We start from the raw sequence: 11,945 nt of genomic DNA on the forward strand, positions 1-11,945 counted from the left end.
AAGTATAAAACACTTGTCAAACACAATACTGAGCTAAAATTGATTGACATCCTGAATACTTTCCAGCACTGTTTGGCAAGAAATAAACAAATGTTTTATATATATATATATATATATATATATATATATATATATATATATATATATATATATATATATATATATATATATATAGTTCACTTTATTGTAAGTCCATCACAACATGACAACTGCACAGATATTTTGAGGGGCAGTGGCCTAAACCAAAAAAAAAGGGGCCCAAGGGGTTGCTTGTTAACACAAATTGTCCAGTTATTACAAAATATACAGTTAAAAGACCGCACACGCTCAAAATTCAAATGCATTTTAGATTTGATTGTAGATGTTTTGATAGAACATCGCAATTACACATTGCTGATAATTACAGAAACTATTTGCTGTTTTACATTTTTATATTAGAGAGAGAGAGAGAGAGAAATTTGTAGAAAATGTGAAAAATTAATTTCATTTTTCATAACAATCTTCTTCAGGTATATTTAAAACCAAAAATGAAAAGCTGGTAGAGTATATTTTTTCATCAAAACAAATGAAAATATCCTTCAACAAGTCAAGTTAAGGCTTTGAGAACAAAAAGGGCACTTTTGACTAACATTTGGATTAAAGATATAAAATAATCAACAGCATTAGCTATTTTATGTTCTTTATTTTATTTATTTTTTTTAGCTATTGTTTCATTACCTAAATATACTCCCAAATATCTCAAACCATCTCTTGTCCAACATAAACCCTATGGAATCATCAAATCTGAATTTCATATTTCGGAAACATCAAATTCTGTTCTGTTCTCACTCAAAATCAAGTGAATCTCCGCCAAAAACCGAAAAAAGACGCCACATTTTTGATCAATTCAGATTTACTCCCAATCACGATCCTTTTCACTGGAGCAACCAACTTTCCGAACTGTGCCAATGTTTCATCCTTGTTAAAAGGTGGGATGTTTGACCAAATAACTTTTCTCACATGAGTTGAAAGAGGAAGCACAGGTGTAAAAAAAAAACTCCACAAATTACAATTCCTCTTTCCACAACATTATTGGCATTTTCTACAGTGTTCAAAAAACAAACAACTGCATAACTCATCCTTGATGCTACTAGAATGTTCTTACTGTATGTCCAATAATCTCTCCGATAGCCAAGATACAATATTTACTTGCAGCGGCCACCACTTTAACCCTGTGGCGCCGCGTTAATGAACCCAGCAAGTCAACCTTGGGCCGACTTTAATACTCTTTAATCAAACTCCAATATTTTTTTTGGATGCTCTTGGGACACTTCATGCTTTAAATTGCATGAAACTCGACACACGTCCAACATTTAATATTTTTACCCTATATCTCTGGGTATAAATACTTATTATTGGCAGTTTATCATTATAAGTCATAACTACCTATGAAAATATTTTTCAATAGCCTATAGTATTGTATTTTGAACTAACACATTTTTTCTGTAATTGCTCAGATGATATTTGTGATTTTTAAGAAAAATAATTAATGTAAAAAAATAAAACTTTTTACATTGTAAAGCTCCAGTTGATTATATTTAAACAGACATTGTTGCATTCAGATTTTTGTGCAGTACTGTAGTTGTATTTGTCACTGTGACTCTCTGGCACAATAATATACAGCAGTGTCTTCATTCTTGATATTATTCATCTGCAGATACATCTGTTTCTTGCTGTTGTCTCTGGAGATGGTGAACCGTCCCTGAACAGACTGAGAGTAGTATATTGAACTACTGCCAGATGAGATGTATGCCAGCCACTCCAGACCTCCTCCTGCAGCCTGTCTGATCCAAGCCAAGTCCGGGTCACTACTAAATCCAGACCACGTACAGATAAGTCTGTGAGATCCTCCAGGTTTAATAACCACTGACTCAGACTCAGTCAGTGTCTGACACCAACAGACTGAAAAATGAACAGTTCAACATTAACATTTACAACAGCACACATGAATATGTCAACAGGATTTCAAAAGCCTTTCTTACAATCCGTGAGAGCAAACATGAAGATAAAACACAGTTTAGACACAATATCCATTGCCATGTTATGAACTTGATGCAGGAAATTCATAAACAAGTTTTGTGTCTGTAGATGAATAGAGCGGGGGCTTTTAAAAGGGAGAAGTGGAAGTAGTTTTGCATAGGCTGCCCCCTAAAGGTACATTTACATTTTCTGTGTCTTTATTACTGTAACCTCTGTCGCAATGTCTGTCTTTTATTGTTACTTCATTTTATAGCTTATAATAATTGGTTACATTATAAATTAGTGTTTATTCCAAATAAAAATGGACATTTCTAATTTATAATTATTCCAAATCAAAATTATGCAAAATGTCCACATTCTTACACAGGCAGAGGTTACTTTACTAATAATTGGAGTAAAAGTTTTGGTGTGAACAATAATTATAGAGATGAGATGGATGAGTATTTTTTTTTTTTTTTAATATTGCTGATGTTAATGCTGATGTTGATTGGTCAGTTTAATTTTTACAGAATCAGATTACCCATCTGAAGCATTTTTGATAAAATATGTCATGAAGTATGAATGTCTCAAAAGCACATAAGTTTTTGTACTGCACACCAGCCTCTTGTGTTACTGTGTTTTTCGGGCACAGTAATAAACACCAGTGTCCTCAGCCTGCAGATTTGTCATGTGCAGATACACCTGCATTTTACTGTTGTCTCTGGAGGTGGTGAATCGTCCTTCAACGGATTTAGAGTAATATTTGCTAGCGCCGCTTGGAGCAGAAATATGTGAGATCCACTCGAGCCCTTTCCCTTCAGCCTGTCTTATCCATGAAATATCTGCATTACCAACTTCAATCCCAGAGAAAGTACAGGTCAGTTTATGTCCTTTCCCAGGTGTGATGATGACTGACTCAGACTCAGTCAGTGTCTGACCTTTGCATACTGTTAAAATAAAATAAATGAGATGCTTGATTTTAGCAATAAAGTGAAAAATAGAGATGACTTGACAGCAAACAGATGAAAATTAATAAAATAAATATGCTCTGAAGTGCTTAAAAATAAATCTTACTTACTTTCAATAGAGATTAGAAGGATTAAGAAACAACAAGTAATTCTGAGAACCATTTTTGCTGCAGTTTTGTTAAAAATCTCAATGACAAAAAACTGAAAATGAGATAAATATGAAGAGTTTATAAGGCAGAATGTACATTTTAATTTGCATAGCCCATCCTCCAGCATATTTTATATCAAAGGAAGGTCAGACCAAAAAAAAAAAAAAAAATCAACCCTACCTGGATTCATATTGCACTTTGTAAAGGATATTTACCACTACAGTGCACTAATTCGCTTAACAATTTTATATTTATGGAGATATAATGATTAGTGTTTATCTCACTGTGGAAATGTTTAGGACATTTAAAATAGTTTTCATGAATTAATATTTTTGAATCTCAGTCAAAGAATATAGGAATTATTTTCAGATTAACTTAGCAGATGCTTATGTATGGTGACTGTAGTGCACTCAATGGAGGTTATGAATCCAACGCATTCTCACCCCAAGGCATCACCTTTGAATGGGCTGTATGAATCTTACTACCCGGCAATAGCTCTAACTATAAACTAGCACCCAGTTCATGTTGGGTGAAAAGGGTAATCAATGATCAACCCTGAAAGCTTGGAATGTAATATCTTTATGACCTTCCTTTATTACCAGCCTAAACTCATCCTCTCTTTTATTTGGGAAGCTGTTGATACAGAAATATTAAGATATTTTAAACTACATGTCTAAACAAGAAATGTATTGAATTTTGGGGAAATTTGCAGTAATTGCTTCAGTGATCATGACAGTTTTTGTTCAGCCCTCCAGTCTTCTGTGTAACTGTGACTCTCTGGCACAGTAATAAACAGCTGTGTCTTCATTTTTCAGGCTTTTCACCTCTAAATACAGCATGTTTTTGCTGGTGTCTGTGGTAATGGAGAACTGGCCCTGTAGAGACTGAGCATAATATACACTTGAGCCAGATATTTGTCCAATCCACTCCAGTCCTCTCCCTGGTTTCTGACGGATCCAGTGCATCCAGTAGTCGCTCATTGAGAATCCAGAGAAACCGCAGGACAGAGTCACTGATTCTCCTGGTCTTTTCACCACAGAATCCGAGGAGCTCAAAGACTGACCATTAACACCTGAAAAACAGAAGAAAAATCATGTTAGATGATTAAGAACAATGAAACGTCAACATTAATCTGGAAAAGCTAAATCATTCTCACTTGAAATAATCATCAGCAGCACTCCGTAAAGTAAAATTTCCATTATCACACTAAATCTGTCAAATTAGGAGAATAATAAAGATATTTAGCTGCACTGCAGCCGAACATAAACACTGTCTGAGGATTCAGTTTATAACACAGTCCTTTAGGAGTCTGAGTGGCACTGATCCTGCCTACTAAATCATTTGCAAATAAAGAAAAGAGGTTTGCAGGTGTAAGGACCACCCACTGGCTCAACCACGAATCCAATGGCATGGGCAAAGTATACAGGCAATGATACTGATTTTAACTCTATGCTTAATCAAATTAAACTTAAACATTGTTTTTAATTTAGGTCAGTTTTATTTGAATTTGTGATTATTGTAATATTTCCTTACTCTTCAGTTAGTAATTTTGGGACCCAATTTCACACAAATTCGCAAAACAGCCTTTTCGAGACGAGTCATCATCGGGAAGCTTTCAACAAATAGAGAGATCTCCAGTCTGCTCTATATGGGCTCAAACGGATCCTATATAAAGTCATAAATTATATTGTTCATGAACGTGTTTCCACAATAATACAATCATAAGTGGATACAGTAAGCACATAAAACAGTTCAACATGGAGATAGATGGAAACAAAAGCCAAAGTTTTCCACCACCCCTGTTTCCCCCTCAAACACACACATAAGTGGGTAATTTACTCAAATGCCTTTCCTTTCATATATTTTAAATGACTTGCAGATTTATAACTTTATTACCTCATTATGACTGTAACAAAAGATGTATGCGGCTGATGCTCCTTTGGTTTGTGCAAACGTGCGTGTGTGTGATCCATGAGCACGCATACCTCTGGTTGCAGTTTCGCTTGTCACCAGAGGAGGCGTAGTTCTGCAAAAACTCAGAGACTTGCGTTTTGCACCTTGAATAGTGCATTACTCATTTGTTCCTGCAGTTACTCGTTAATTATGGAACAGTATTCTAAAGTGTTACCAAACACTTACAGATAACTGATTTACACACGCAATAAATCACTTGACCTACATAATATGCAAAATATTTATTTATTTTACTTTAACAGACAAACTTTGGTATTTTGTCATAAGCTATTGTATACTACAAAAAGTCTGAAAGGTTTTATGTCAACAAATAAACGGTTTGTTTTATTGAAAATGTGTTTATTGAAGAAACAGGTTATTGTGCAGGTCCTGTGGCAGTTTGTGGCACAGTGTATTGCGAGCACAATAATACACAGCTGTGTCCTCAGTGTTGAAGTTTTGTCCAGTTAAAATAACTGCATTGCTGGAGGATTCGGCTGAGAAACTGATCTTATTTTTCAGTGAATCTTTGACACCTTTGCTACTGGAACTATAAAACCAGCCAATCCATTCCATCGGTTTTCCACTTGAATGTCGTATCCAGTTTGTGTAGCCACCACCTGAGGCTGTATACCCAGTGATCTTACAGGCGATGGTGAACGTTTCCCCTGGTTTTACTACTATGGCAGGAGGCTGGTTCAGCTCAATACAGAAAAGACCTACAATCATTAAAGCATTATATTAGTAATACAAATTGAGCTCCGTTTTCTATATTTATAATTTGTTTGTGTTAAGCTGAAGATACTCACAGGGAACAGTTGCCAAAACCAGCAATATTGAAAAGCACATGATTCTAGTGGTATTTCACTGTACTCTGTAAAACACTCAGAGCCTTTATTATGTCTGTGCTCCTGTTTACATGAGAAGGGCGGAGATTTGCATTGTCGTAAAAATGTATCTGTCGATACTTGATAGTTTGTATAATATTTATAAACAATCATGCAAATGTATTTGCCTGACATCATATTCTTGAAGCAAGAAACATGTGTTTATTCATATTTATAGTGTAAATATCTTACTACTGACAAATTATATCCAAAGAAAACATCTAACACATTAGCTTTTAAAAATGTAGGCCAATTGAACGAATGGAATTGAGTTTCATTTAAAATGAAAAACAAAGAATATTTTTTAAAGACTCGGGATAGTTATCAACAAGACAGTAAGCCATAAACACTTATTTATATATTTTATATTGAAAGTTAATCTGTGCAGTTGTTGCCTGTAAAGAATTATTGGTACCTGATCTTAACCATAAAAAATCATTCTATTTGTAGTCATTGTCACATGCCTGTCCTGTCTCGTGTTTCTTTAGTCGTCATGTAACATGTAGCCTATTCAGTCATGTTACTGTAAATAATATTTTGACTTGGATAAAACAGTTACACTAAGCTTCTGTGTGTTGAAACGATCGGACAAAATGATAGACTCACTTAACAATTTTAAGGCTCTTTTATTACAGCCTACTCCTTAAAACCCCACACAACCAACACATAACACAAGAAAATACATGCATGTAGATATTGAACAAGCAGGCTTCAGACTTGCTTGAGTATTTTGTTTTTGTACAGAATGGTGTTTTGTTTAATCACTGTGTGTTTTGCACAGTAAGTACACAGTTGTCTTCAGCCTGAAAATTCTTTCCCTGTAGAAACATTGGAATTGTTTTCCTTCTAACCCAGAGGCACACACAGTAGCCTACATAAAGCAGATGGAGAATTTGCATAAAGTCGTCCAGTTGTCTTAGATGTAACATCAATGCTTTTATGTAATCTTTACTTGTTTGATATCCGAAACAATTGCTAGATGTCCTATTAATGTATTCTGAAAATAAAGATAATCCTTCTTTGGTATTTGGGTCTGTGCTGTCAGCAAATACAGCCAATTGCAGCTTAAGAAGAAAAGAAATTCAGTCTGGCATGAACAACTCCTTCCACATGTGTTAAAAAAATGTTATAGAGTGAAGGGAAAAAGCAATCTCAAACATATCAGAAATATACCTTTAATAAAGCAAATCCTAATTTTGAGGTGGAAAAAAATTTTGCTATTAAAAAAATAAGATTTATATTTTTAAAAGATTATGATTATTAAATATGCATGGATATGTAATGCAAAAACAATTATTATACCAAGATTGAAGCTGAAGAAACAAATAAATGATCCAGCAGTCACATGGCATCTGAAGAATGATGATTTTGTAAAATTCAAAAAAATGATAAATCAAATATTCAAGAAACTTTTATTATATTTAGTTTGTGTATTTCCAAACAGCCTGGTATAGAGAGAATATAAGAATTATTGCACAGGTCCCCTGACAGTTTGTGGCACTGTGTATGTCGTGCACAATAATATACAGCTGTGTCCTCAGTCTGAAAGTTTTGACCTCGTAAGAAAACTGTGTTGCTGGAAGTTTCAGCTGTGAAGCTGATCTTATTCTTCATTGTGTCACTGGTGCCTGTATTACCAGAACTACAGAACCAGCCTATCCATTCCATTGCTTTTCCAGTTGAATGTCGTATCCAGTTGGTACAAGCACCTCCTGCCGCCGAATAACCTGTAATCTTGCAGCCGATGGAAAATGATTCCCCTGCTTTTACCACCATTAGGGCAGGCTGATTCAACTCAATGCAATTACCACCTGCTGGGAACATCCATTTAAAAAATATTGGCATTTAATGAATTGAGTTATTGTCACTCTCAAAATGAACATAGGCTGATTGTATTTTAAACGACTAGTAGCCCAAATAAAACAGTATAGTGTTGATTTTGATACTCACTGAGCGCAGTAGATAAAATCATCACCAATAATGTAAAGTACATGATTCTATCTGTCTGTAGTCTCTCAGATGGGACCTGTGACTCTCCACCGCAGGACTTGAAAAGCTCTTTATTGTGTCTGTATGCTTCTGTTTACATAAGGAAGGAGATTTGCATCAATGCTTTTTAGTGAACAAATTAAAATGACAACCCTAAAATTTCCCTAAAAAAACAATGAAAATATTGCAGTATATTTTGCTTATTATAAATGATAAATTAAAATGATTAAAAATCTTCTGTTTGTTTCTTTTTTGACACCGGTTTTATTAAAAATGATAACAAGGATGATAAATCTAATTATAGAAATTCCATCGGTCATTATTCAGCACATGAACAATTTATCTCAACAGAAACACAATTTTAGTATAGGCTACTTTTTAAACATTAAATAAATGGCCATTTAACTGTTGCATTTTCAAAGCTGTTAATTAACTGATATTTTACAAATAAATTATTGCATATACTTTTTATAAACCCACTTGCACAGATCGGTGGCTGCAATGAGCGCACAATGCAGGAGAATCCGAGCAATAATTTTAAAAATACAATTGAATCATGTAGGAAAATGACTAAATATGCTCTGGGGCTCTGCCAGTTCACTACGCGGGCGTCTATAAAGACTGAACACGTAAATACATGGCGCTTTTCACATATTTACGTATTTGTAGCCTACGTGGGCCTATGTCTAATTGTTTAAAGGATTTCAAAAGCCTTTCTTACAATCCGTGAGTGCAAACATGAAGATTAAACACATAAACACAATATCCATTGCCATTTTATTAACTTGATGCAGGAAATTCATAAACAAGTTTTGTGTCTGTAGATGAATAGAGCGGGGGCTTTTAAAAGGGAGAAGTGGAAGTAGGTTTGCATATGCTGCCCCCTAAAGGTACATTTACATTTTCTGTGTCCTTATTAACCTCTGTAACCATGTCTGACTTTCAACATATTGTTTGTTTATTCTTATTTACACGTTCAGAGATAGTAAACGATTATGATTTTTTTTTTTTTTTGGAGAAAAGAATGTATAGCTAAAGCTTATATTTACTACTATTGATTTTGCACTGTTTTTTGAAAACCTTTTATAAAGATAATCATTCAAAACTCACACAGTGGACTGCTATAGAGCTCAACTACATTTTAAGTTGAGAATGATGTTATTCTAGCAAGAAATTAAAATTCTTAGAAATTAGAAAAAAGTAGTTACAGGAAAACGCTCGGAGGAGGGAAAGGAGGCAGGAACCAGCAAACATTACAACACTTTAATAAAAAAACAAAAACAAACACAAAACACAAAACAAAAGTAAAGAGGCAGTCCCGATGCGGTCAACTGCCGCACACACAGAAACAAAACATAATATGTCCAAGGCCTGGTCCTCTCTTGTCTTGCCCTGTCATTGCTCCTCCTTTTATTCATCCACATCTCCTTCCGTGAGACTTCAGGCCCATTATAAGAATTCAAGCAGAGGCTTGAAATTTATATCTATTTGGTATTTGCTATGTATCTGAACAAGATGTTCAGGACCTCTGGCAGAAAATAGGCCCACATCATTAAAGATCCAAGAGTTTTCAACTGTGGTCATTTTTTTTTTTTTCTTCATTTGACTATAGAAGCCAGCCCTATTTCTTCCTGTAGCGTCTGACAACCGCAAATTCTGGATTTTGTTTTTAGATGATCAATATGTGGTGAGGATATGTACCCTCCCAAACATTATGTGGTGAGGAGCTGAATCTATCAGAACTATATTCTTTGGTTTCACTCATTGGTGATGGATGATTATGGGAATTTGGCCTTTCTATTTCCACATATTTATTCTCCTGACAATTTCATGTTTCTAGTCACCCTGCTGTGATAAAAACTTTTTTTTTTTCCAATATTAATGAGAATATACTTCAGAGATATTATACTCATGAGAATTTCTATGGCAATAATTGTGGCCAACATGTTTTGGAGAACAACATATATTTCATAATTTGATTCACCATCCTTGAGCCCTCAGAGATCACATGAGTAGTTTTTGTTCAGCCCTGCAAACTTTTGTCTTACTGTGAATCTCTGGCACAGTAATAAACAGCTGTGTCTTCAGTCTTCAGGCTTTTCACCTCTAAATACAGCATGTTTTTGCTGGTGTCTTTTGTGATGGAGAACTGGCCCTGTAGAGACTGAGCATAATATGCACTTGAGCCAGTGTCTATATATCCGATCCACTCCAGTCCTCTCCCTGGTTTCTGACGGATCCAGTGCATCCAGTAGCTGCTCATTGAGATTCCAGAGACACCGCAGGACAGAGTCACTGATTCTCCTGGTCTTTTCACCACAGAATCCGAGGAGCTCAAAGACTGACCATTAACACCTGAAAAACAGAAGAAAAATCATGTTAGATGATTTACAATGAAATAATAATCTACTACAGATGGGAGTTTCTCACATGTGACAATCATCAGTAGGAATCCGTATAGTAGCATCTCCATTACAACAGAAAAAGGCAGTAAAACATGCAGTTATAGGTTACACTGAAGCTGTTTTAGCCACTGAACACATGCACTGACTGGAAGTTCAGCTTATAACACAATATTTCAGGCGTCTGGGAGACATTGACCCTTCCCACAAAATCATTTGCATTTTTGGAGGTTGGCAGACTTACACTACAGTTTAAAGGTGCAAGTGTAAAATGTGTAAGAATTGAGGTTAAAATATCCACACAAAAAATGAGCTACACACATCAAAAGAATGAGAAGAAATAAGGTTGATGATGTCATTTAAAAATGACCACTTATAGTGCTGCAGAGATATTAACCTAAATTATCATCCTAAATTACTAGCCCCATCCCGGCAGGTGTCATAATACCAGTTTAGGCCATGGGAGGCGGTATGGGCAACATAACCACCAGCCAAACTGCAATACACGAGTAACTCGCATGGCTTGTGGGTGTCCTCGAACATGTACCATCCAGTCCATTATTAATATAAGGGAATGTATGCTGAAGAGAGATACTTATAATTACTAAGACATACGGGAAACTGATGTCATTATGATTATAAAATAAGGAATAATTTTACTATTAACTTGTTTTTGTATTTAATATTTTCAAAACACTTCAGACCAGAGTTATTTCACTTTAGAGTCTCTTCCACTTTTTTCAGAGTAACTCAACCATGTCCACCTGATTTCTCATGAGTTTTTGAACAGCTGCCTGTATTAGTGTTTCCACAGTGTCTCTTGCACAGTAATACACTGCAGTGTCTTCAGTCTTCAGCTGATTCATGTGCAGATAGAAATTAGAGCTGTCCTTAGTTGCTGTGAACCTGCCCTGGACTGACTGAGCTGAGCTCTTAGAAGAATCTGAATAATAATAAATAATCCATTCCAGTCCTTTTCCAGGTGCCTGACGGATCCAGTGCATGCTATAGTCGCTAAGAGTGAATCCACTACATGCACAGGTCAGTTTGTGGGAACCACCTGGAGCCACAACTACTGACTGTTCAGACTGTGTGAGCACAACCTGAGAGTCAATACCTGTGGATAAACAAAAAAAAGTACAAATAATTAGGAGGATCATGTATTTATTTACAATACGAAAATAGTTTTTGTTGTTGTTGTTGTTGTTGTTGTTGTCCAGGGAATAATATACTTACCAGACACTGTGGCCAGCAACAGCAACAAATACAAAGTGACCATGATTTATATCAAGGCTGAACCAGTGATGAGTTCTCCAGTCAACAGTGCAGTTTAAATATGTAACAGACCTCAGATCATTTGCATAGAAGCCCAGAATTAGCAAAAACTACATCTTGTGGCCATTGGGGTTCATTTCATGAGTGCCAGATCTTGATATGGATAACAATGTCCTTCTGCAGCAAGAATACATGTGATTATTTTCCAAGCAGGCAGGAGCATGCAACCTCATCTGAGTTCTATTAAAAACAGATGTGATGTTGCGTTATGTTTATGTGAAAGTGAATAAAGGATTAGCGAAGTTGTAGAGTTCAGTGTAGTTG

General features: G+C 35.4%; 1 protein-coding gene across 1 annotated transcript in view; it reads right to left on the bottom strand.

Annotated features, from left to right (window-relative positions):
* Positions 1 to 10,514, bottom strand: part of LOC120490316 (uncharacterized) — a 32,174-nt gene extending 21,660 nt beyond the window's left edge. Inside the window, exons 1-3 of the mRNA XM_089128034.1 lie at positions 10,375 to 10,514; positions 10,142 to 10,299; positions 1,635 to 1,786 (exon numbers count right to left, since the gene is read on the bottom strand). Of these exons, the coding sequence (XP_088984160.1) occupies positions 1,635 to 1,786; positions 10,142 to 10,299; positions 10,375 to 10,417 (353 nt within the window). The 5' untranslated portion in view covers positions 10,418 to 10,514. The remainder of the gene's footprint in view (positions 1 to 1,634; positions 1,787 to 10,141; positions 10,300 to 10,374) is intronic.
* Positions 10,515 to 11,945: the final 1,431 nt, after the last annotated feature.

The sequence above is a fragment of the Pimephales promelas genome, chromosome 3 (assembly GCF_988280905.1).
Source record: "Pimephales promelas chromosome 3, fPimPro1.hap1.1, whole genome shotgun sequence".
NCBI classification, from domain to species: Eukaryota; Metazoa; Chordata; class Actinopteri; order Cypriniformes; family Leuciscidae; genus Pimephales; species Pimephales promelas.